The following is a 25,525-nucleotide window of genomic DNA, read 5'->3' on the forward strand; positions in this document are numbered from 1 at the left end:
TTGCATTTCACCATTTGAAATGGCTACCTGTCCATGCTCACTGAATCAGACATAAGTGATCATTTCCATTGCTATTAAATCCTACATTTAAAATATCTTTTTTTTATCATAAGGCTAAATGTTACTCACTTTTCAGGAATATGAATTCCCATTCTCAACATCTCTTTCTGAAAGATGTCACTATTATTGCATATTGTACACCTAAAGAAAAACACTCCCGCATTTATTGCTTGAACCTACAGTGGAAAATAAAAAGTCTACTGTTAATGATTTAAGTCTGTTATCAGGTGATGTATTATGTAACAGAACATGTGCTATTTTTAACAATATATTATGAAAACATTTTCTATGCTAGTGGGTTCTCAAACTTTGTCCTTATAAACTAAGTTATCCCACTGCTAAAATCTATAATTCTTTTTTCCCCCAATGGTTAAAAAAAAAAGCTAATTAATACTTAGCTTTACATCACCCATATATTTTTTTCAATCTTATTGTGCAATGTCATTTTACTTACTGTGTAATGTTACTAAATGTTGTGTTGCCCTTTAAAATGTGAGAAAAAAATGAAACTCCTGAGTTACCTCATCTAGAAATGGGGTTTAAATGTTACATAAAAATCATCACTGGTTCTGTTTTTAACTCAATCTCTAAGATAGCTTTCTTCCCAAAACGGGAGAAGTATAAAACCTATCCTCATTGCTATAGCAAATACAGATACAGAAGCACCAGACAGAGGGTACTCAGAAGGAAACAGGAAACTGTAAGCCTACTGGAAAGAGGAGCCAGTCCCCAGTAAAAACTAGTAGCATGCATTTATTTAACAGATAGTTAACTCCTGCTTTATAGATGCCAAACACCATGCTATGTACCAAAAATACAAACAATATTTGGTATTATGTACCAAAAAACATGACAGATTCGACTTCAAGGAATTCTAGTGAGTAGGTATACAGGTATAAAACTACAATACTGTGTAAAAGTATGTGAGTATTTTAAGTATACACATGAAAGAAACAAGAAGGAGTACCTAAGTCTATACTGATAATTATGTCAGAGGGTTAGTAAAGCAAAAGCTAAGTTTAGAAGAAGAAATAGAGGTTTGCCAGGAAAATAGGACAAAAGACATTCCAAGGATGGGGAATAATATATATGAAGTTTCCCTGGCAAGAGAGAGAATGTGTAATTAGGAAAATACAATTAATAATATAGTTAAGGATTACATTCTTGCCAAACTGAACTAAGTAGAGGCTAGGTAGGTAAGTTAAAGCCAGTAGTATGAAGAATAAACTGATAGGGACTAAGGCCCCAGAGAAAGACCAACTAGTGGTCTCCTACCAAAAAGAGTGTCTGAAATTAAAGCAGTGAGAGTAGGATTACAATAAAAAGGATACACAGAATATACTAAGTAGACTTGATTACACTTGGGGAATGATTTACGGATGGTGAAGAGAGAAGCTAATAAAGAGGATTCCAGGTTCAGACAATTAGCAAGTGACACACACACACACACACACACACACACACACACACACACCCACCCACCCACCCATATAAGGGAGGGAAACAACAGGTTATTGAAATCTCTGAACCTAAAGGATATTTGAGCAATTGCAGACAGATGCCAAGATCTTTAACTAAATATGGTATACGATAAAAGGAAGTATCTGGTATAGAGGAGAAAAAACAGGATAAGACACATGGAAGACACCAACAAGACTAGTGCAATGATGGAAAAATCCAAGCTGAACAAAAATAGTGACAATTCTGTAGACACAGACTGGAAAGTTTTTACCAGTTTCTTTGATAGCAATCTATCTCTAGTCTCTTCTCCCAAAATCCCAATGTATATTATTTGTAGTGGTTACAAATAATGACATTTGTTTAACCACATACAGCTATCTAGATTGGATAAGACTCCATATGTTATTTCAGTTAAGACCGATACCAGAGTACAAAAGTTATTGGAACTCCTTTAGAGAGAGTGAATCAAGAATTAGCCCCATCCTTAGTATGCTCTAATCGAGTATAATAATAATTGCTTAGTGATATTTCTTACATCATAGACAGGTGTCCATGTGGCTGTGATCTTCAGTCATATTTGCATAAAGTAGACCTAGTCTTTTTTGTTAGTAATATTATTTCTACTTTTTTAACGACAAAATTAAAACTCAGTATTTTCAGAGTGTTCACAAAAGGCCTTAATGATACTAGGTCAAGTATGAGAACCTTTCTTTGCTTAATTATTAACAAATAAATGAGAAAAATCTTATGAAAAATAACATACTGCTACAAAATTAACAAGATGACACATTTGGCAGCAATTATATCCATCCAAATACAAACCCTTAATTAAAACAAATTACTTTTTAAAGATTCTCATATAATATGAACAGGTAAGGATAACACTTCACAATGTTGTTTATTAACTGCACTCTCTAGGATCCTTTTATAAACACCTCTTTACAAGTATTAACCGAATTTCTAATATTTCCCCAACAAAACAGGCTTCATCCTGCATTTTTTTTTTTAAGACACAATCTTGCTCTGTTGCCCAGACAGGAGTGCAGTGGTGCTATCTCAGCACACCGCAACCTCTACCTCCTGGGTTCAAGCGATTCTCCTGCCTCAGCCTCCTGAGTAGCTGGGATCACAGGTGTGCACCACCACGCCCAGCTAATTTTTTTTTTTGTATTTTTAGTAGAGAAAGGGTTTCACCATGTTGGCCATGCTGGTCTCGAACTCCTGACCTCAGGTGATCCGCCCTCCTCGGCCTCCCAGAATGCTGGGATTACAGGCATCAGCCACTGTGCCCTGCCTTCATCCTGCACTTTTAACTGAATAATCCTAAGTATAAAAGTTCAAGGTCCATACAAAAAAAAAAAAAAGGTAACAGTCAAACTTTACTACTTTTAGTACTGTTAGTATTTTTAAGACTTTATTGAAATAAGAGAATTTACATTTTTTTTTTTTTGAGATGGAGTCTCGCTCTGTGGCCCAGGCTGGAATGCAGTGGTGCCATCTTGGCTCAGTGCAAGCTCCGTCTTCCGGGTTCATGCCATTCTCCTGCCTCAGCCTCCCTAGTAGCTGGGACTACGGGCACCCACCACCATGCCCGGCTAATTTTTTTTTTGTATTTTTAGTAGAGACGGGGTTTCACCGTGTTAGCCAGGATGGTCTTGATCTCCTGACCTCGTGATCCACCCTCCTCGGCCTCCCAAAGTGCTGGGATTACAGGCGTGAGCCACCACGCCCGGCCTACATCTTTTAACTTTTAAAAATATGTCTGTGGACAATTAGTAATAATAACCTTTCATTTTAACAAACAATAATAAACTTTAAAAAACAGTATTAAACTTAAGTTCATCAGCTGGCACTTTCACATGTACATATTACATATTTGATGTTACTAATAACTGGAATCTTTTTCAAGTTTTCAAGTATTTTCAGAATCAAAGAATTATTAAATTGTCTAATGTTGTGTCTTATCATATTCTATTTACTTGAAAAGTAGTAATAAGGTTTGATACATAAGATGACTCTCAAAGAACCAATATTTTTAATTAATTGACAGTAATCAGCTCCCTGTTAAGAAGTTATGATAAAGTGTTTACCATAGGGAAGAAAAGCCTACTAATGTTTAAATATCTTAACTTGCTATCAAGCTTCTTATTTCAAATATCCTGGTTTTCCAGCATAAATATGTAAATGAAACTTAGGAATTAAAATCTAGTTTATTCATTGTGAAATCAAACAAAATCCTTAGGTAAAAACAACAAAATTCTTTAAGTATAAATATACATTAAAAAGTTTCATCTGAAGTATTTATTGAATGTTAATTGTATACTTAAATAGGGTGAATTTTGTATGTAAAATGTGCTTCAAATTAAGTGCTTTAAAGCTGTTTTAAAAGTAACAAGTAGTAAGAGGTAATATACACGTCAATTCTTTCTAATTTAAAATTTAAATCAGCAAGCCATAATTTTATATCAATCAGAGAAAGCTTACAAAATATGTATCTTACCTGTAAACAGTCTCTATGAAACCAAGCGTTCTTACAACAAGGACTTCGTAATACGTTATAACTTGGAATAGGCTCAATAAATTCCAAGCAAATGGTGCATGGTAAGGACTCTCTATAATTATTAGATGTAATTATTTGAACAGGTCGATGGTCCCAACAAAATGACCTAAAAATGTAAGTTATTTTTAAAAAATCTCATGAACTGCAAAGCAAAACTTGGAAAACACTGTAATTCACATATATAAAATGAAATTCATTTGTGTCTGTCTCATAATTCACCTACAACAGACTGGAGCCTTGGCACTAAAAATTAAGTCTCACAATCTATGACTAAGGAGAGAGCTGGACCTTCGAAATCTGAACTTTTCTGGTAGTGAGACTTACTTATACAGAATTTCAGAAACTAATAATTATGTTGAGAATCCTGTGTAATATTGTCAGCAATACAGTATATACATTATTGTATTCAACAAATGGGTGCATACGTTGTGCTCAAAATCGTATAAAATTAAGGGAGGCAGGAACTTACGCCTAAAAAATAGTTTAGTCATATAACACATAAAATGCAATTAATAACCTATTCCCAATTCACTTTATTTCCATTTGTATTTTCTAAACTGTAGTTTTCTTACATGATAACAATCCATTCAATAGGTCAAAAACACAACTACTAAAAGAAATAGAATACTTATGATACCAAAAGTCAAAATTCATAAAACCTTGATGTTTAAAGTTGTACTCAGGAAGCAAATATTTTCAGGGGTATCCTAGTGCATAATATTTACTTTGTGTACTCAATCAAATTTACATGCCTTTGATTTACTCAGTGAGAAATGCATACAGCCCTGTGAAGAATAAGTCGACAATAATTCTAAAGAGTGACACAGAAATCTAGAATTATGTAAAGGTGGAGATTTTCACTGAATTATGGATAAATTAACAATTTCATGTTATATCCAAAAGCTGAAAATTGAAAATGAAAGCTAATCATTAGGTCCATCCTAGACATGGTAATTCTCAAGACTTGGCACATAGAAATGACCCCATAAGGGTGGGCGGGAGGGTAATATATATAATGTTATATCTAAACTCTGATGCTCTAAACAGAAAATTTATTGTAGTATTATATCATTGGGATATGTATTTTCCACTATTCTTTAACATTGAACTTTCATATTTAACAGTTAAATAACTCACGCAAAATTGCCAGTAAACTGGAAAATACATTCTCTCTGAAGTCCACATGGGAAATGATAACTTCGTTTACATCGGGGTGCAACACATCCAATTGAAGCACCATTTTTCTTGCAAACACAGCATTTCTAGAAGAGTATGTGAAAATAGGGGTCACAACATAAAAAATCTGAGTATTATAATATGATCAAGACATAAATAAATACTCCTGGTCAGGAATCTGAAAATTATTTCATCATGTAACAGCTGTGGTAAGGGTATATTAAATAAATTTCCTGAAAAAACTGTTCTACCCAGAAACAATCTAAAGACACCAAAGATTCACTCCTATAACAATTTCGATAAAGAAAACATCTCTAGCCTAACATGTGGATAAGACAGAGAAGCCCCTTTTCCTTCCTACTAAAATATTTTAAACTGAAGGGTTTATAAACATAAAAGCTATATACATAAACACCTCATTGAAATCTCAAGAGAAAGCACATAAATTAGGCAATACTCACCAAGAAGAATAGGAAAATACTATAAACCAATTTGTAAAAAAATGGCTAAGATCACTCTATTCTGACCAAACGAAAAAGTGTTGAGACACCTACAGTGGATTTAGAGTGGTCTCCAAAAAGTTATGCTCAGGTCCCGACTCCCAGTACCTGTGAATGTGAACTTACTTGGAAATACGGTCTTTGCAGATGTAATTAAGCTAAGGATCTTGAGATCATCCTGGATTTAGGGTAGTCCTTAAATCAAATAACTGATGTCTTTACAAGAGAAAGGAGAGGGAGATTTAAGACACAGGCATATACAGAGAAAGGCCTGTGAAGATAGAAACAGATTGGAGTTATGCTGCCACAAGCCAAGGTACTCCAAAGGTTGCCAGCAGCCATGTGAAGCTAGGGGAGAAGCATGGAATCAATTCTCCCTTAGTGCCTCTAGAAGGAACCCTTTTGACACTTTGATTTACAATTCTGGCCTCCAGAATGGTGAGAGAATAAATTTGTTTTAAGCAGCCAATTTGCTACGGCAGCCCTAGGAAATGAATATACTACCAGTGCCGCTAACTGAAATGTAACAGTGGTACATAAATAGAAAAATTATTAAATGAATCAATCATTAGCAAAATACAGAACAGTACCTAAAACACCTTGGAACCCTTAAGACGGCAATTAAAATGGTCACTGATTCAGGGATTACAGAGTTACTGCTGACCCCTTTGAGCACCACCTAGGTCACTGGAGAATACCTGCCAACCTGAAACTCTCCCAAAATGAACTGACAACAAGGAATTCTAGTTTGAGTTCACAAATGAGACTCTTCTTTTCAAGGGTTCACAATATACTTGGAGAGGATTCAGATGTTTCAAGAAAATAAGTACAGGTTGAATATCCCTAATCCAAAAATCTAAAATCCAAAATGCTTCAAAATAGGAAACTTTTTGAGTGCCAACATGATGCTCAAAGGAAATGCTCATTGGAACATTTTGGGTTTTGGATTTTCAGATTAGAGGTGCTCAACTTGTAAGCAAATATTCCTAAATCTGAAAAAAATTTCAAATCTAAAATTCTGGTTCTAAGCATTTTGGATAAGGGATATTCAATCTGTAGTTCCAAACCATAAGGGGACCTTTAGAGACCACCTTTTACCACAAGCTCACTATCACCAGGAAGTTTAGGAATTATGATACTAATATCTCACGTTTAACATCTCACGTAGTCCTTAGATTCATGCTCACCTTTCTCCCAAGGTTTTTCCTTGTGCCCTAGAACCTCTGTTTTTACCATTAACTCTCCTACCTTCTTGATATCTTCAAAAATAATTGCCTCCACTTCTTTGCCTCAACTAAAATAATAAATGTTTCTATGTGCTTCCCTTGTAGACCTTCTTGAATAAAGCTGCTTATTTTTCCATCCTCCTTAATTTCCAGACTTGACATGGGGTGGGACATGGACAGGGGCAGGAAAGGGGACAAAGAGAACATTATTTTAGTTCTCTGTTGAATATTATAGGCCACTACTTGATTTTCACACTTTGAAAAATTTGGACCTTTGAGCCTAATGACATTTACCCTTCTGTTATCTGCTAACTTCCTAGTCACTCCTCCACCTCAAGACTTTGGCATCTGTCAAAACAAAGTCTAAACAACTTCAGCATTTATGGGATAATCTTTCTTTGACTTCTTCAACTATAATGTGTCAGTGTCCTTCATTTCCCCTCCAGCGTAATGATGAATCCCTTCATCACCCAAAATGCTCCCCCGTGAAAATCATTAATGCCAGTATCACATTCTCTAAACAGAACTTCCTGTACTTCAAATCTTCTCATTCTTTCTCATTATTTTTACTTAGACAATATGGAGACGTTTCCCTGCATACAGCATAGTGGCTGTTATATAGAAGATGCACAAATGATAACTGAATGAGCAAGGAGTTAAAGTTTAGAATGCCTATCCTAGAGAATAGAAAAGGGTACTGAATATAATCACACAATGTTAGAGAAGGGTCAGGAGATATGGAGATCATGAATTGCCAGTCTGGAAAGCTGTGTAATTTCTAACTCAACCCAACATTCCAATCTCAGAAACTGAGGTATAAGAATAAAAAAGTAAATGGTTGGGTTGACTCAGGATCAAAGGTTTAGAGAACAGCAGAGTGGAGTTATGATCATAATTCTGATGGTCAGAGAAGACTGACCATCAGATCATAATTCTGATGGTCAATTCTGATGGACATGTTGGAATAAGATAAGGAAGTGAAGTCAGTATTGCCACATGTATTATCCAGGGTCAATTAAGCTTTCTTTAATGGGCAAAAATATAAACTGTCCTCCTAAAACTTACCATATTTAAATGACAAAATATGCATTGAAACCTATAATCAAAGTCATAAATTTCTAGTACAGAAACCGATAGAAAAGACTTCCCAAGTATTGACAATATTTATGACATTACTTACTAGTAAAATAATTTACTTACCAGTTTAGAAGCTCTATTCACTTCCTTCCTGATATCTTCTATTAGAAAACCATAAACTCCTTCTTCTTCTTTGCCTCTCTGCCAAATTCCACTTGACATCAACTATGAATATATTCTCAATTAGAAAATAAACTCTAAGAAACTAGTTGGGCATTAAAAAAATATATATCCATACTATTCAGTCTAATAAAAAACAGACATAAAATGGCTCAAATTTCAAGTAGTTATCTATAGTAGTTATTTTTCATGGTCAAAGTAAGAGGCTACTTACATTGTTTGATTTAGAAGGCACTGTATATTATCAGTTTGTATATCCTAATTAGTTTCTAAAAGTATTCCAGGAAGTAACAGAAAAAGAAAGAAAAAGAAAAGATAGGAAAGAAGGCAGTGAGTGGTTAGGTGGGTTAGAGGAAGAAAAAAAAGAAAGAAAGAACACCTACAATTAAGCTTAACAAAAAGGAGTGGTGAATACAGATGGAGACAATTCAGATTAATTCACTGACATTTCAGGCTAACTCTAAATCTAGCTGAATTCTGAATCATTAAGGCATTATTTACAAGAAAACCTATTGAACCCTAGTTAACATAAATGTTTGATTTTAAAAAGTTTCCTTAACCCCCAATGTGACAGTAATAAATGTTTGACTTTTTAAAAATTTGACTTAAGCTTCATTGTTTATACATGTTAAGAAAGCCTGAATCAGAAAAAGTGTAGAATGTGAATAAGAAATCCTGGCTTGCAAGCCAGGCTCTGCTGAAACTTCTGGAACCCTAGGCAAGTATTAATGTCTCAAACCTTAAACATGAAAATAAAAACATTGGATTAGACTATATCTAAGTCTCTTTCCGCTCTAGCATTCTATTACCATTTGTAACATCACTATACTTTTCTGTTCATAATGAAATAGAATATTAAAAGGGTTAAGTCTGGGGTCAGTACTTTTTTTTTTAAAGTATTATATTCATTGAATAAGACAGAACATAAGAGAAATTTTGATCTGATCAACTTAAATGTATTACATAATTCGAAAACACCATGTAGAGCAAATTTGTGATTAGAATTTTAACCAGTATATCGTAAAGAAAAACAAGTGATAACAAGTGATACACACTAAGAATTTGTTATGAAAACATAACCTGCAGACAGATAAAATGGCTCTCCTAATTCTACTGCATAAAAAGTAAAATAATACTTTTTATAGAAAAAAATAAAATAATCCTTTTACTTTACAGAAAAGTAAAATAATCCTTTCCTGACTGAAAAAAAAGTAAAATAAACTTACAAAAATGAAAAGATTTTCTTTTTACTGCAAAACATAATCGTCTGTAACTTATAAACATATTTGGAATGACAACTTCATGTTCTCTTATAAATAAGCTCCCAGGCCAGTCTACTACTCTATTTAACCTATGAGGTACTGAGGCACAAGACTGTAGTCTTAGAGGACCAAGGAATACTTCAGGTGGTTTCTCAAAGAAGCACTGAAATAATTTTAACATGGATGGTGGTAGATTTGAAAATATGTCCACAATTTGTTGATACTTCAAGAAGTGGGGCTTAATTCCTCTTGAGTGTGGGCTACTAGACTTAATGATTTGTTTCTAATAGAATAAAGCAAAAGTGACATTAGTGTGTGGCTGTGATGACTAGGTCATATGGTTCCATCTTGATTTCTCTCTCTCTGTCTCTCTCTCTCATCACTTGCTTTGGGAGAAGCCAGATGCCATGCCACGAGTAGCCTTAATTACTAAGAGGCCCAGGAGGTAAGGAGCTGAGGTTTCCTGACGCTAGCTAGGAGAAATTAAGGCCAAAAGCCACATGACAGAGCCATCAGAGGTGAATGGATCCTGCAACCTAGTAAAGTCTTCAGCTGTAATCTGACATCTCAACGATAATCTCATGAGACTCTGAGCCTGAACTATCCAGCTCAGCCAAATTCCTGACCCTCAGATACTATGTGAGATGACAAACCTTTTATCTGCTAAATTTCAGAATAATTTTTTAAGCAGCAGATAACTATATAGTATCAAGAAACACTGTATGTACTAATGCAAGCCTGGCATGCTAAGGTAGTAATGTGCCACTAATAACTTAAGGCACGAATTCAGTGAGGTGAGAAATTGGTAGCGGGGAGGGGGAACAAAGGGAGACTAATTCTGAGTATGAAATCACTCGTTTGCTTTCTTCTGAGTGATACATAAAGTAACTGGTTTCCTTTTCCAAAAATATTTATTACCTTTAGCCAAAACGTTTCTTTTCAGGTTCTGTGTGAAATAAAATACTTTTATTCTACTCCCTGAACCCTCAAACAAGTCTTTTCTCAGATTTATCACTAGCAACAAATGAAATAAGAAAGTGGTAAAAGAAATACCTCCTTTATAGACCTAATCATTTTTTCCTTTTTTCACTTAGGCCTTAAACAGAAAGAAAGAAAAACAAACAAACAAACAAACAAGAAATAATGATAGGTCTTTATATGTACTAAGTAACTTCAGAATCTTAGAATTCAATATCAAAAAACAAAATGTCTATTTTTAGAGATAGACAAAATGAGATCTGGAGAAGTTAAATGACTTATCCAATTCTCAGAAATCAGTGTCAGAATCTTACTATCTTCTTTAGAACACCAAATTTCTAGAATTTAATTATAAATTATACTCACCAAACAGTAGTAATGTACAGTGAGATTCCATTTCTCCTTAGTTTTCTTTTCTCCGTATTTATTAGGACAGTCATCATTTTTTCGACAGAAAACACAAGCTAACAGTGAAAAAGTAAATAGATATAAAAATATATTTAAATATTTCAAAAAAACCCTATGGAATTGGTGCTTCTCTAAATTTCTGTGTTAAATTCTTTCTGAGAGAGCAAATCATATAATATTGATATCAGTAACTTAAAATTTCCAATACCAACTTCTGAAACATTAATGTAACTTTATGTTCTTCACCAGTCTTTAATGTTGAATTTCAGTGTGTAGTTAAAATGGCAATTTATGAAGTAACATCACTGAAAATGACACACTGGGGAACTACAAAACTCTGATTAAACTGCCAAAAACTGTTAGAATTAACTTTTTAGAAGCTGTACAATCTAAATAAAAACTTACAAAAATTAGGAGAATGCTTAATGAAGAAACAAACTACTAATTTTGATGAGAACATCTTAACTTACCCACCTACCATTCCCCACTGCCCAGCTGGGCAGTGGTCTTGGGGTGGCCCATGTTCCTGGTGCAGATTACTGGTCCAAGAGGGGGTAAAATGGACCTTGTTCTTTAAAAAATGTGATTGTTTTGACCTGTATGATGGCTCCCTGAGGGATGAGCTCAGATGCTTGCCTTTCTTTCACCTGCCTCAGAACTTTCTCAGGGCTGGAGACTCTGCTGTTTGTCAAAAAACATTTGAAACAAATATACTAGCTGTAGCAGCCTAGGACAAGGGATAACAGATAGGGAAAGCAGCAGATAGACTGAAAGGCATAGGAAAGAAGAAACTGGGAAAAGAGGGTACATGAGGGAATAAAAATTTGGAAAACCTTCTGCATAATAACTGGAGAATCTAGAAGCCCACATGCATGCCCAGAGATGTACACATACTCAGAAATGACCCAAGAAATCCTAAGCTCTCACCTCTGGCTGATGTTTAGGCTCATGCAAGCCTATGTTAAAAAAGAAAATCCCAAATCAATAACCTACTTTTACAATTTAAAGAACTAGAAAAAAGAAGAAACTAAACCCAAAGCTAGCAGAAGAAACAAAAAAATAAAGATTAGAGTAGATATAATCAAAATAGAGAATGGAAAAACAATAGAGGGAGTAAAAAAAAAAAAGTTAATTCTTTTTAAAGATCAACAAAACTGATAAACCTTTAACTAGACTAACCAAAAAAAAAAAAAGGGGGGGAGAAGATTAAAAACTTACAACAAAACTATAGTAAGCAAAACAGTGTGGTAGTGACATAAGGATAAACATATAGATCAATGAAAAAGAAGAGTCCAGAAATAAATATATACATCTATGGTCAAATGATTTTCAACAAGAGTGCCAAGACCATTCAATGGTGAAAGAATAGTCTCTTCAACAAATAGTGCTGGGACAATTAGTTCCTTACATGCAAAAGAACATAGATGAACCCCTACCTCACACCATATATACAAATTAATTAAAAACCAGCCAAGGATCTAACAATAAAATTCTTAGCAGAAAGAATAAGGGTAAATCTGTGCGACTTTGGATTTGGCAATGGCTTCTCAGAGTTCACATGATACTAAAAGCACAGGTAACAAAAGAAAAAAAATGATAATTGGACTTCATTAAAATGTAAAACTTTTGTGACTCAAAGGACACTATTATCTGGGTACAGTGGCTCATGCCTATAATCCTAGCACTTTGGGAGGCCCAGGCGGGCAGATCACAAGGTCAGGAGTTCGAGACCAGCCTGGCCAACATGGTGAAACCCCATCTCTACTAAAAAAAATACAAAAATTAGCTGGGCATGGTGGTGTGTGCCTGTAATCCCAGCTACTCGGGAGGCTGAGGAAGAAGAATTGCTTGAACCTGGGAGGTGGAGGCTGCAGTGGTGAGCCAAGATTGCGTGACTGCACTCCAGCCTGGGCGACAGAGCAAGACTCCGTCTCAAAAAAAAAAAAAAAAAAAAAGGACACTATCAAGAGAGTGAAAGACACTCTACACATCTAAAGGTCTAGTAGCCAGAATGCATTAAAAAAACTCTGATAACAACAAAATCACCAACAATCCAATTTAAAAATAGGCACTAGATTTGAATAGACATTTCTCCAAAGAAGATATACAAAGAGCCATTAAACACATTAAAAGATGCTTAATATCACTGGTCAGCAGTCAACAGAGAAATATAAATAATAACCACAGTGAGATACCACTTCACACTCACAAGGATAGCTATAATCAAAATGTCTGACAATAACAAGTATTGACAAAGGACTGGAAAAATCAAAACCATCACACACTGCTGGTAGAACTATAAAATGATGTAGAGCTTTGGGAAATAGTCCAGGAGTTCTTCAAAATTTAAACAAAGAGTTACCATATGACACAGTAATTCTATTCCTGGATATACATACCAAAGAACTGAAAACAGATGCTCACACAAATACTTGTAAACTAATGTTCATAGCAGCACTGTTCACAAAAGCTAAGTAGAAACAAGCCAAATGTCCATCAAAGGATGGATAAGTGGATAAACAAAATATGGTATGCCCATATGATGGAATATTATTCAGCAATAAAAAGGATGAAAGTAGTAATACATGCTACAGCATGAATAAACCTAGAAATATTATGCTAAGTGAAAGAAGTCAAACACACACAAAGGGTCACAATATTACTCAATTTACTTATGGATTACTTTATCCAACATAAGTAAATCCACAGGGACACACAAAAAGCAGATTAGTGGTTACCAGGGGCTGGGGACACGGAAAATGAGGGATGACTACTTAATAGGTACAGGGTTTCCTTTGAGGGCGATTAAAATGTTTTAGAACTAGATAGTGGTGATGGTTTCACAACATTGTAAATGTACTAAATGCCACCAAATTGTATATCTCAAAATAGTTAAAGTATGAATTTTATGCCTATTTTATCCACCCCTCCCAACACACACAAAAATACAACTTGAAGAGTCAGAGAGACCTGAGTTAAGACTCAACTAATGCTTTTTTAGAAAACTGTATATACTTACAATGTTTAGCACGATGTTTTGATATATGTACATATTGTGGAACAGGTAAATGGAGCTAATTATCATATGCATTACTTCACATATTTACCACTTGTGGTGAGAATACTTAAAATTTACTAATTTTCAAGTATACAATACATTGTTATCAACTATAGTCACCATGTTGTACAATAGATCTCTTGAACTTATTCCACCAGTCTATTATAAAATTTTGTATCCCTTCACCAACATCTCCCAATCCTCCCAACCACTGGTAACCAGCACTACACTGTTTCTATGAGTTTGACTTTTTTATATTCCACACATAAGGGAGATTATGCAGTATTGTCTTTCCATGACTAGCTTATTTCACTAGTGCTTTATGACTCCATTTCCTCATCATAAAAATGAGGATAATAGTACCTACCTCAAACTATGCCTTAGTGAGGACTAAGTAAGACAGTGTATATTAAAATAATTAACAGGATATGACATATACATAGAACCGAATGTTAGTATAATAACTAATCTTTTCTGTTACATATTTATACAGAAAATTTTATTAAGATGCTAATGAAACAAGTTGAAAATCACTAGCTGAAAAGACAGGATCCCTAAGAAGTAGATCCCTACAAGATGAAGGGTGTTTGCATCTCTAAATGATTGCATACCGCAGAAACTCCCTAACTGCTCCATCTTCCTTAAACCATGCACACTGGACTGTAACCTGACCAAGCAATAAACTTCTCTTGTTTTAAACCAGTAAGATGTCAGGGTTTACCAGTTATGGAAACTAGTATTATTTACCTTGAATAATACATGTAATCAAGAATAGATGTCACATGTTAAAAGGTATTATATTTGTTAATAGGCTGCTCACCAAATAGATTCTAGAACTGAAAAGAAATAAGATGAGCTCGTATTTAATATAGTGAAATAGCCTAACTACTCTGCCCTCCCTCACTCTGGTTTAAAGGGATAAGTCATAACTCAAAGTATCTCTCCTAACCCTTTAAAAGATTTCAGCTCCTCTTCCTTCCCTTCCATACAAGGGAGCTGTTCACATTAACTCCAGCAAACTGCCATTTGTTCATATTGGACATTCTACACCAGTAAGCTCCACCTTAACTCCATCCCCAATACCTACACTTTTACCCGCAAGTGTGCATAAAGCTCAAGAGAAAGAGGATTATGTAGAATTAGCTGAGTCTACAAAAGAGGAGTCCTTGTGAACTGGCTGAAACTATAGAAGAGGGGAAATTCTTGCCATGAACCCTGGATGGAGGTACATCTGCTGTATGCTGTGGACCTGTGGTTTTCCATTTGTTCCTCTCTCCCCCTGTCTCCCTCTACCCAGTATGGAGGGCCTTGAATGCAGAACAGACTAGGTTTCAGGCATGTATTTTTATAAGTAGATTATTTTTATATTCATTTGTACCTTCCTGCTTTTAATGTTTAAAATTTGGTAAAATTGTCCTGATTTCATTGTATTTATTATTAAGATTGGTGTCTAGTGTAGTAAATGATACTGGTTTCTATTACAATAATGAAGTAAAGTTTCTACCTTAAATACATTCATGTAAATAAAGAAACAGTCCATCTTAGGAAAAAGTATCAATAGTAGATGTGTATTTGCATTTGGCAAATGCATAGCGGTAGTCCATGAAGTACTAAAAGTTTCAGAACTATTAGCATAACTGACAGAAGGCTGGAGGTAGAAGCAGGGAAAGAAAGTAGTAGAGGTTTAGGAGCATAAATTTCCTTATCCAACATAATGTGGTGTCAAAAGATACTTTAAAAGTAATGATCAAGATATAGAGTTGTAAGAATAATATTTTAATTTTAGAGGGAATTTAAAAGGATCTAAAATACAGTGGATGAGGTAGAAGTGGCAGAAGAGTGTAATCATTTAAATTCCTCATATTTCATTGTAGCAAGACAACAGATACTGTTTATAATAAATGAAGAAAACAACAATTAAAAGCAAAGGTCAAAACGGACCGCATCTATTTGGGAAGATTGCTGTGAGCACGTAGAGGTAAGTTTTCCTTTTATTTTCTTTAACTTTTCTTCTTTTTTTTGAGACAGGGTCTCGCTCTGTCACTTAGGCTGAAGTGTAGTGGTGCGATCTCTGCTCACTGCAACTTCTGCCTCCCGGGTTCAAGCGATTCTCCTGCCTCGGCCTAGCGAGTAGCTGGGATTACAGGCATGCGCCTCCTGGCTAATTTTTGTATTTTTAGCAGAGATGAGGTTTTGTCATGTTGGCCAGGCTGGTCTTGAACTCTTGACCTCAAGTGATTTGCCCGCTTCGGCCTCCTAAAGTGCTGGAATTGCAGGCGTGAGCCACTGCACTTGGCCAGTTTTCCTTTTCATGTTAAACTTTTACACACTGTTTAAATTGTTCTCATCTGCATTTTTTTCCTTTAAATAACTGTTTTATTGAGATACGAACCATATCTTATATACATAAAATAAATATAAAATTTGGCAAATAAATTGCCTTCTGATAGGTTTTTGTTGAAATAAATATATGCAATATTATACTTTAGTACGTGGACATACAAACTAAGCTTGTGCCAGAGAATTCATTCCTCTTCAGTCCTAATGTTTAAGTAACATATTTAAAACACTCATTGTAATAAAATTATTTTAAATACAGTTACTTACCAAGGTTCTGTGAGTCACCAGGTTTACTTTCATTCATTTTACTAGGAAAAATAACATTAATACAGTCATCTTAATTGTAAAAGTCTCAAATTAACAACTTTTATTAAATGCAGTCAATGCATAATGACAAATAAGTCATCTAATACTCTAGTATTTAAATTTTTCTTACCTTTAATACATCTAAGATCAGTAGTTCTCAACTGGGGTGTTAAGAGTCGGGAACACTTTTTAAATTGAAGGGAATGTTTTTTAGCTGTCAAAACAATTAAGATGACCACTGGTATTTAGTGGAAAGAGGCCAGGATTATAGGACATCTTGCAATGCTCCAAACAGTCCTACACAACAAACAATAGTCTAGACTTTCAAATTTCCATCTGGACATTCAAGTAGGTTAAAAAAATCTACTTGTAATTAACCTAGAACCTAAGCCCATTTTACATATTAACAAATTATATTTGCAGAACTACAACTCCTATGTCAATCAAGGAAATTTCTATTTAATTTTTCTTCAAAGCTTTACCCAGAATTGTTCATCATTTAGGAAAAAAGAAAAATCACATCATCAATAGCCATGCCATTCATATTTGTGCAGCCTATAAAACAATCCTTTGGCTGGGCTTGGTGGCTCACACCTGTAATCCCAGCGCTTTGGGAGGCTGAGGTGGGTGGATCACCTGAGGTCAGGAGTTCAATGGTGAAACCCTGTTTCTACCAAAAATACAAAGTTAGCAGGGCGTGGTGGTGCACGCCTGTAATCCCAGCTACTCGGGAGGCTGAGGCAAGAGAATTGCTTGAACTCGGGAGGTGGAGGTTGCAGTGAGCCAAGATCGCACCATTGCACTCTAGCTTGGGCAACAACAGCGAAACTCCATCCCAAAAACAACAACAAAAAAACCCAAAAACAATCCTTTATTAGTCTATACCGTATTTGTGGCTGTTGCATTTGCCAGGATTCTATACAGGGCTGCAGGCACCTGACTGTCTTGTTACCTCTTCTAGTACAGTAGTGCTCAACCATTTACATACTGAAAGACATTGGTCTGTCCCTATCTCCTCACTCTCCACTAGTTAAACAAATAAAAATACTTACAATCATTACTGAAATATAACTTTTCTCTAAAAGATCAAAGAAAGGAAGACCAACATCTTAATAACATTAAAGTTTCACTTCACCAAGGGTATATGAACAGCCTACTAGAAATGTTAATGAGATTTAAAGTACAATGTATGTGCAATCTCTTGGTATTTAAGTGGAAAAGAATAAAACATAATAATGCCACTAGGTAAATATAATCTCATTTATAGTTGCAAAAACCAGTTCTCAGAAAGGTTAAACACCTGTCCAAGGTCAAGGAGTTAGTTAGTGGGAATACACTAACCCATAACTGAGTGACTGCAGGTTACACCATGGCACTTCATGTGAAAATAATGAAAGAGAACAAAAAATAATACAGAATATTATATATCAAAGAGTGAAAACCACAAATACAAATTGCTATCAGATTTCATCAAATCTAAGACACCACAAAATGTAGGACACAGATTATTTTATGAAGACTGATTAACCAAATTAAACTTATACAATGCTTCCTTACAATTAGAATTTATATTTCATACTGACTGTAAAAAGTGTTTTGGATTTAAACATAGTTTTGCTCATATACATTTCTGTGCTTTCCTAAAAAGTCATAGTCCAAATCTCTTAAATGGCTTTGACTCTAAGCTTTCAATATTTTGTTTATTCCTTACAAAATAATATTCTATGCCATCAAGATTGGTATTCTTAAAAGAATGTATAAAACAACTAAGAGCCCAGTTTTAAGGGGGCTTTAGAGTTAAGTAGGTCTAGAGTACTATTTTTCCTAGCTCCTCTCCACAACTATTAATGTAGGGTTAAAGGAGCACTCCTTTATTGTCTCTTGGATTTTTTTCTTTCTTTTCTTTCTTTTAGAGGCACTAGTAATTCTCTACAGGTATACGATGGCGCTTTTGATGTTTATACATTCTCAAACAATAACTACAGAACTGCCTTAAGTGAACAAATTGATTGAGGATCACAATCTATAGAACATCATTTTAAACATGCTGATACATCTAAGACCAGTTCTCAGTAAAACTCAGAAACAGATCCATATTTTTCCAGTCATTTTCAACAAAGACACCAAAGCAATTCAACGAGGGAAAATAAAATCTTTTAAACAAATGGTACTAGAAAAACTGAATATCCACATGGAAAGAAGCATGTGTGTACAAGGGTTGAGTCCATCTTAAAATTGATAAAATATAATAGGAAGATAAAATGCCTCCTCTTAAAGGACTTCTCTACAGTTCAACCTCTGGTGATGAATTCAACATATCATAAATCCATCCATACACATGAATTTATTGCAGAAAATTCCATAAACACATGATAAATAGTACTTCGCTTAAACATAAAAAGTTTAATTTATAAAGGATGTTTTAGTCATTCGACAACACAGATTTACATCTACACTGTCATCCAACCTAGACACCACAAAATGTAGTGCATTTAAATTTTACCTAAATGCTATCCTTCTCCAAAATCCTGTATAAAATCTACTGTAACTCCATTTGGTAAGAAGCCCTGTGGTCCCTTTTGTTTGCATACTCTCTCACTGGCGTGGGTCAATAAACTTAATTTTATCAGACTACTGGTTTATCCCTGGTGGTGTTAGGCTGACTGGGCTAGGATGAGACAAAGAATAACACAAATGGCACAAAATGAACATTTAGTGAATCTAGATAAAGGATATATAGGAGTTCCTTATGCCATTCTTACAACTTTTCTCTAAGCTTGAAATTATAACAGTATCAAATTACCTAAAAGTTGAATATTCTAAAGGCATTCCATAATTCATACTTTTGATCAGTTCACATTAGCCTTCTTCCTAATCCCTAGCATGTGGAGTATAACTTTTGTTTCTAAATCCTGAATGAGGATCACTTTATTTCAAACAAGTCTCCAAAACAAAACCTTAGTAAAAAAATAAGTACTATTCACATATTTCAGTTGAATTTCATAATTTCTTTTAGATGTTTTCCTTCAAGAATATGAATTTTAAGACTTCCCAAGTAGAATTAAAAAAAATAATATCTAAGTGTATAGTTCAATAACAGTCCAAGTCTTAATAACAGACTGGACTTTAGAAACAAAATAAAACCATTCCCTTCCCTGGAAAATAAACAATTTAATTAATACCTTCTGTCAAAAGGTATTCTGAGTGTCCTCCACTGCTTACCTCTACTTGATCAGTCAGTGATACACTTTCATACTTCTTCCTTCAAAAGGTAAAGCCTGCCCCCTCCTTGATTGTAGATGTGCTTAGTGCTTGCTAACTCGCTTCAACAAAAAAGACTGTGGCAGAAATGACAATGTCATAAAAGGCATTGTGACTTCCTCCTCACTATCATGGATCACATGCTATGGAGGAAGCCAGCTGCCATGTCATAAAAATTTTCAACATACACCATGGAGACACCCAGTTGGTAAGGAATGGAGGCCATTCTACCTTCTGTTATGTGAATAAGCCATGTTAGAAGTGAATCCTCCAGCCCCAATCAAGCCTTCATACGACTGCAATTTGGCTAACAGCCTGAGAGCAACTTCATACAAGACCCCAAGCCAGAACCACATAGCTAAGCAGCTCCCAAATCCCTGATCAACAGAAACTATCAGTAATTAAATGTTTATTGTTTAAAACCAGCAAGTTCTGGAGTTATCTGTTACACGACAACAGATAACTAACACAAAAAAAGGAAGTCAAATTCCTTCTCATTCCAGCTGATGGCTAACATCTGAATAAATAAACAGATCCTAACCACCCAACATTTTCTTTTTCTTTTTCTTTTTTTTTTTTTTGAGACAGAGTCTTGCTCTGTTGCTAGGCTGGATTGCAGTGACGCGATCTCGGCTCACTGCAACCTCTGCCTCCTGGGTTCAAGTGATTCTCCTGCCTCAGCCTCCCGAGTAGCTGGGACTACAGGCATACGCCACCATGCCTAGCTAATTTTTGTATTTTTAGTAGAGACGGGGTTTCACCATGTTGGCCAGGATGGTCTCAATCTCTTGACCTCATGATCCGCCTGCCTCTGCCTCCCAAAGTGCTGGATTACAGGTGTGAGCCATCGTGCCTGGCCCCATCCAACATTTTCTAAAGTGCCTAATCTTACCGAAAAAGGTGACATTGAACATACAGAAAACATGCTGGAATCAGGCACTTGAAAGAGAAATTGATTTTTTTAATCTAGCATTTTTAAGAAATGAACATTCTTGCTATAGAAATGACTTGATTTAAATCACTAATCAGAAAGGTTCAACTTAGTCTATGCATTGCATTATTCGATGTACTCTAAATTCTTTTTACAACTCAGAAGTGTTGTCTTTGGATGTCCTATACATAGCAAAGAATTAATTTCTCTGATTCAGCACTGCATAATAAAACATGATGTTTGTCAGATGCATAGTTTGCAAATATTTTCTCCTATTCTGTAGGTTGTCTGTCTACTCTGTTGGTAGTTTCTTTTGCTGTGCGGAAACCCTTAAGTTTAACTAGATCCCACTTGTCAATTTTTGCTTTTGTTGCGATTGGTTTTGGAGTCCTTGTCATGAAATCTTTGCCCATTCTTATGTCCAGGATGATACTGCCTAGGTTGTCTTCCAGGGTTTTTATAGTTTTGGGTTTTACATTTAACTCTTTAATCCATCTTGAGGTGGTTTTTGTGTATGGTGTTAGGAAGGGGTCCAGCTTCAATCTTCTGCATATGGCTAGCCAGATATCCCAGCACCATTTAATAAACAGAGAGTCTTTTCCCTATTGCTTGTTTTTTGTCATCTTTGTCAAAGATCAGATGGTTGTAGATGTGTGGCCTCATTTCTGGGCTCTGTATTCTGTTCCACTGGTCTATGTGCCTGTTTTTGTACCAGTACTATGCTGTTTTGGTTACTGTAGCCTTGTAGTATAGTTTGAAGATGGGTAATGTGATGCCTCCAGCTTTGTTCTTTTTGCTTAGGATTGCCTTGGCTATTTGTGCTCTTTTTTTGTTCCACATGAATTTTAAAATAGCTTTTTCTAGTTTTGTGAAGAATGTTGTTGGTAGTTTGATAGGAATAGCAGTCAATCTGTAAATTGTTTTGGGCAGTATAGCCATTTTAATGATATTGATTCTTCCTATCCATGAGCATGGGATGTTTTTCCATTTGTTCGTATTTTCTCTGATTTCTTTGAGCAGTCCTTTGTAATTCTCATTGTAGAGATCTTTCACCTCCCTTGTTAGCTGTATTCCTAGGTATTTCATTCTTTTTGTAGCCACTGTGAATGGGATTGCCTTTCTGATTTGGCTCTAGGTTTGGCTGTTTTTGGTGTATAGGAATGCTAGTGAATTTTGTATGTTGATTTTGCATCCTGCAACTTTGCTGAAGTTGTTGATCAGCTGGAGAAGCTTTTGGGCCAAGACTAAGGGGTTTTCTAGATACAGAATCATGTAATCTGCAAAGAGACAGTTTGACTTCCTCTCTTCCTGTTTGGATGCCCTTTATTTCCTTCTGTTGCCTGACTGCTCTGGCAAGGACTCCCAAAACTATGGTTGAAGTGGTGAGAGAGTATCCTTGTCTTGTGTCGGTTCTCAAGAGGAATGCTTCTAGCTTTTGCCCATTCAGTATAATGTTGGCTGTGGGTTTGTCATAGATGGCTCTTATTATTTTGAGGTATGTTCCCTCAATATCTAGTTTATTGAGAGTTTTTAACATGAAGGGCTGCTGAATTTTATCAAAAGCATTTATAAGGAACTTTAATTTACAAGAAAAAAACAACCCCATTAAAAAGTGGCCAAAGGACATAAGCAGATACTTCTCAAAAGAAGACATATACGCGACCAACAGGCATATGAAAAAAAGCTCAGCATCACTAATCATCAGAGAAATGCAAATCAAAACTACAATGAGATACCATCTCACACCAGTCAGAATGGCTATTATCACAAAGTCAAAAAATAACAGATGCAGGTAAGGTTGTGGAGAAAAGGAAACACTTATACCCTATTGGTGGTAGTGTAAATTAGTCCAACCACTGTGGAAAGCAGTATGGCAATCCACAAAGAGCAAAAAGCAGAACTACCATTTTACCCAGCAATCTCATTACTGGGTATATAGCCAGAGGACTATAATCATTCTACCATAAAGACACATGCACACGAATGTTCACTGCAGCACTATTCACAATAGCAAAGACATGGAATCAGCCTAAATGCCCATCAGTGACAGAATGGATAAAGAAAACAGGGTACAAATACACCATAAAATATTGTGCAGCCATAAAAAAGAGTAAGATCATGTCTTTTGCAGGAACATGGATGGAGCCGGAGGCTATTATCCTTAGCACAGTAATACAGGAACAAAAAACCAAATACCGCATGTTCTCACTTGTAAGTGGGAGCTAAATGATAAGAACTCATGAACACAAAGAAGGAAACAAGAGACACTGGGGTCTACCTGACGCAGGAGGGTGGGAGGAGGGAGAGGAGCAGAAAAGATAACTATTGGCTATTGGGCTTAATACCTGGGTGATGAAATAATATGTGCAACAAACCCCCATGACATGTTGTTTACCTATGTAACAAACCTTCACATGTACCCCCAAACCTAAAAAAAAAAAAGTTAAAAAAAAAAAAAAGATGAACTGTATTTTATTTACTACAAATGCATGAAGGATCCTGGACTGTATCCTGCACTGGGGAAAAAAACTGCTCCAAAGGACATCACTGAGGCAATTGACCAAAACAATATTTAGTTGAAAGTATTGTATTTATGCTAAGTTTCCTGAAATTGGTATCCATATTTAGGTTATTTAGTAGACTATCACTGTTCTTAGGAAATACTGAAGCATTAAGGGGTAGGGGGACCAGATATATGCAACCCACTCTCCAACGGTTCAGAAAAGGGAAGTTACATGCAAATGTACAATACTGCAGGATGATAAAGTGAATGTGGAAAATAATAAAGAGTGGTTAATCTAGGTAAGGGCATATGTAGTTCTTTGTACTTTTCTTGCAACTTTCCTGTAACTTTAGAATAATTTCAAAATAAAAAAAGGTTTAAAAATAATTGAATTAAAAGTAATATAAAACATTCCCAAAAAATTCAAGATCAAGACTAATACAGTGTGATGGTTAATTTTATGTGCTACCTTTACCAGGCCACAGGATGCCCAGATACCTGGTTAAACTTATGTCTGGATGTGTCTGTGAGAGTGTTTCTGGAAAAGATTAGTAAACTTTACTCAGTTTACTGGTGAACTGAGCAAAGCAGATGGCCATCCCCAGTGTGGGTAGACGTTAGCTAGTCCACTGAGGGCCTGAATAAAACCAGAAGGCAGAAAAAGGTTAAATTTGCTGTCTGACTGCTTGAGGTAGGACACCAATCTTCTGTCCTTGGTGTTCCTGGTTCTCAGGCCTTCAGATCGGGACTGGAACCTATACCATCAGCTGTTTGGCTCCAGACATTCAAACTACACTGCGGGACTTTCCTGAGTCTCCAGTTTGCAAACAGATAATAGGACTGTTCACACTACATAATCATGTGAGTCAATACCTTATAATAAATTAATCAATCCTTCCCTCTCCTTCTCTACACACACAGACACACACACATATATCCTGTTGTTTCTGTTTCTCTGGAGAACTGTGACTAATACACCCCTGTTACCTCGGGATAGATAGTTAATACACTTTATGTGCTCCTACAAATTTGGAGACAGAAAGAAATATTCTTAAAGACTTGTTAGTTACTTTGGTTCACAGTAACAGCGAAGATAAAATTAGAAGAAAGACATTCAATGGCAGAGGTCAAAAGCTATTAGAATTTTTTTTTCATTAATCAATTATTTACATTCTAGGAAATAATAAACATATCTAAAAAATGTACATAAAAGGCAGGCACAGTGTTATGCACCTGTAGTCCCAGCTACTTGAAAGGCTGAAGCAGGAGGATTGCTTGAGCCCAGGAATTTGAGTCCACCTTGAGCAACATAGTGAGACCTCCATCCAAAAAAAAAGTACATAAAACATCAATATGATCTTCAATATTTTTTAACCATAAATTATTACAAAAAGTAGCATCGTATAGTAGAAAGAGTACTAGGGGCATTGAAGGTATGAAGTTTAGACTTTCCTTCATGTTCTATATGTTTTTTCCTGAGACCTCAGCCTCAATTTTATCATCCCTCAAACTAGAAGCTAATTACAGGTTATTGTAAGAATTAGAAACAACACATAAATGCCACGAGAGTACCTGGCAAATTTAGTCAATCATTGGTAGTTTTTCTTTTAATTAAAAAAAAAAGGATAATATATCTTAACTGGATTTATCTTAGAAATATAAGATTAGATATCATCTGAAAAGTAAAGTAATACACCATGTTAATACAATAAGGGGTGAAAAAAGTATGACCATCTCAATAGATGCAGAAACAGCATTTGATAAAATTCAACAACCAATCATGATAAAACTGTAGGACAAACCAGAAACAGACGGGAATTTTCTCAACCTAATAAAAGGCATCTACAAATGTGCATTAATTTCCACACTGTACTGTGACGCAATCTCAACAGATACAAAAGGGCATCTGACAAATGTCAATATCCAATCATAACAAAACTGTAAAGCAAACTGTGGGTAAAATAAATTTTTTCAACCTAGCGAAGGGACTCTACAAATGTTCACCTTAGTCTCTGATTCAACAGTGTACTCCAAGGGAAAAGAAGACAAAACTGTGAAGGATGAAGTAAAACTGTTTTCACATACGATCATCTACATAGAAAATCCTACCAACATATTTATAAGAATAAGTGACTTTAACAAGTTCTAATGAAACAAGGCAAATCTGTATAACAGCAAGAATTAATCAGAAAATTAGAGAACAATTCTATTCACAATAGGTAAAAACTTAGTAAAAGA

At 35.3% G+C, this 25,525-nt stretch overlaps 1 protein-coding gene across 5 annotated transcripts in view; it reads right to left on the reverse strand.

Annotated features, from left to right (window-relative positions):
• Positions 1–25,525, reverse strand: part of G2E3 (G2/M-phase specific E3 ubiquitin protein ligase) — a 61,661-nt gene that overhangs the window by 22,896 nt on the left and 13,240 nt on the right. The window contains exons 1-8 of one of the 5 annotated variants that reach the window (XM_063697718.1): positions 19,815–20,003; positions 16,723–16,806; positions 16,554–16,594; positions 10,847–10,944; positions 8,184–8,285; positions 5,219–5,343; positions 4,022–4,187; positions 130–236 (exon numbers count right to left, since the gene is read on the reverse strand). In XM_063697718.1, coding sequence (XP_063553788.1) covers positions 130–236; positions 4,022–4,187; positions 5,219–5,343; positions 8,184–8,285; positions 10,847–10,944; positions 16,554–16,590 — 635 coding nt within the window. In that variant the 5' untranslated portion in view covers positions 16,591–16,594; positions 16,723–16,806; positions 19,815–20,003. Of the gene's footprint in view, positions 1–129; positions 237–4,021; positions 4,188–5,218; positions 5,344–8,183; positions 8,286–10,846; positions 10,945–16,553; positions 16,595–16,722; positions 16,807–19,814; positions 20,004–25,525 lie in introns of those variants that run through there. The other 4 variants (XM_055361352.2, XM_019009840.4, XM_004055044.5 and 1 more) reach the window with 4 other exon arrangements.

The sequence above is a fragment of the Gorilla gorilla genome, chromosome 15 (assembly GCF_029281585.2).
Source record: "Gorilla gorilla gorilla isolate KB3781 chromosome 15, NHGRI_mGorGor1-v2.1_pri, whole genome shotgun sequence".
NCBI classification, from domain to species: domain Eukaryota; kingdom Metazoa; phylum Chordata; class Mammalia; order Primates; family Hominidae; genus Gorilla; species Gorilla gorilla.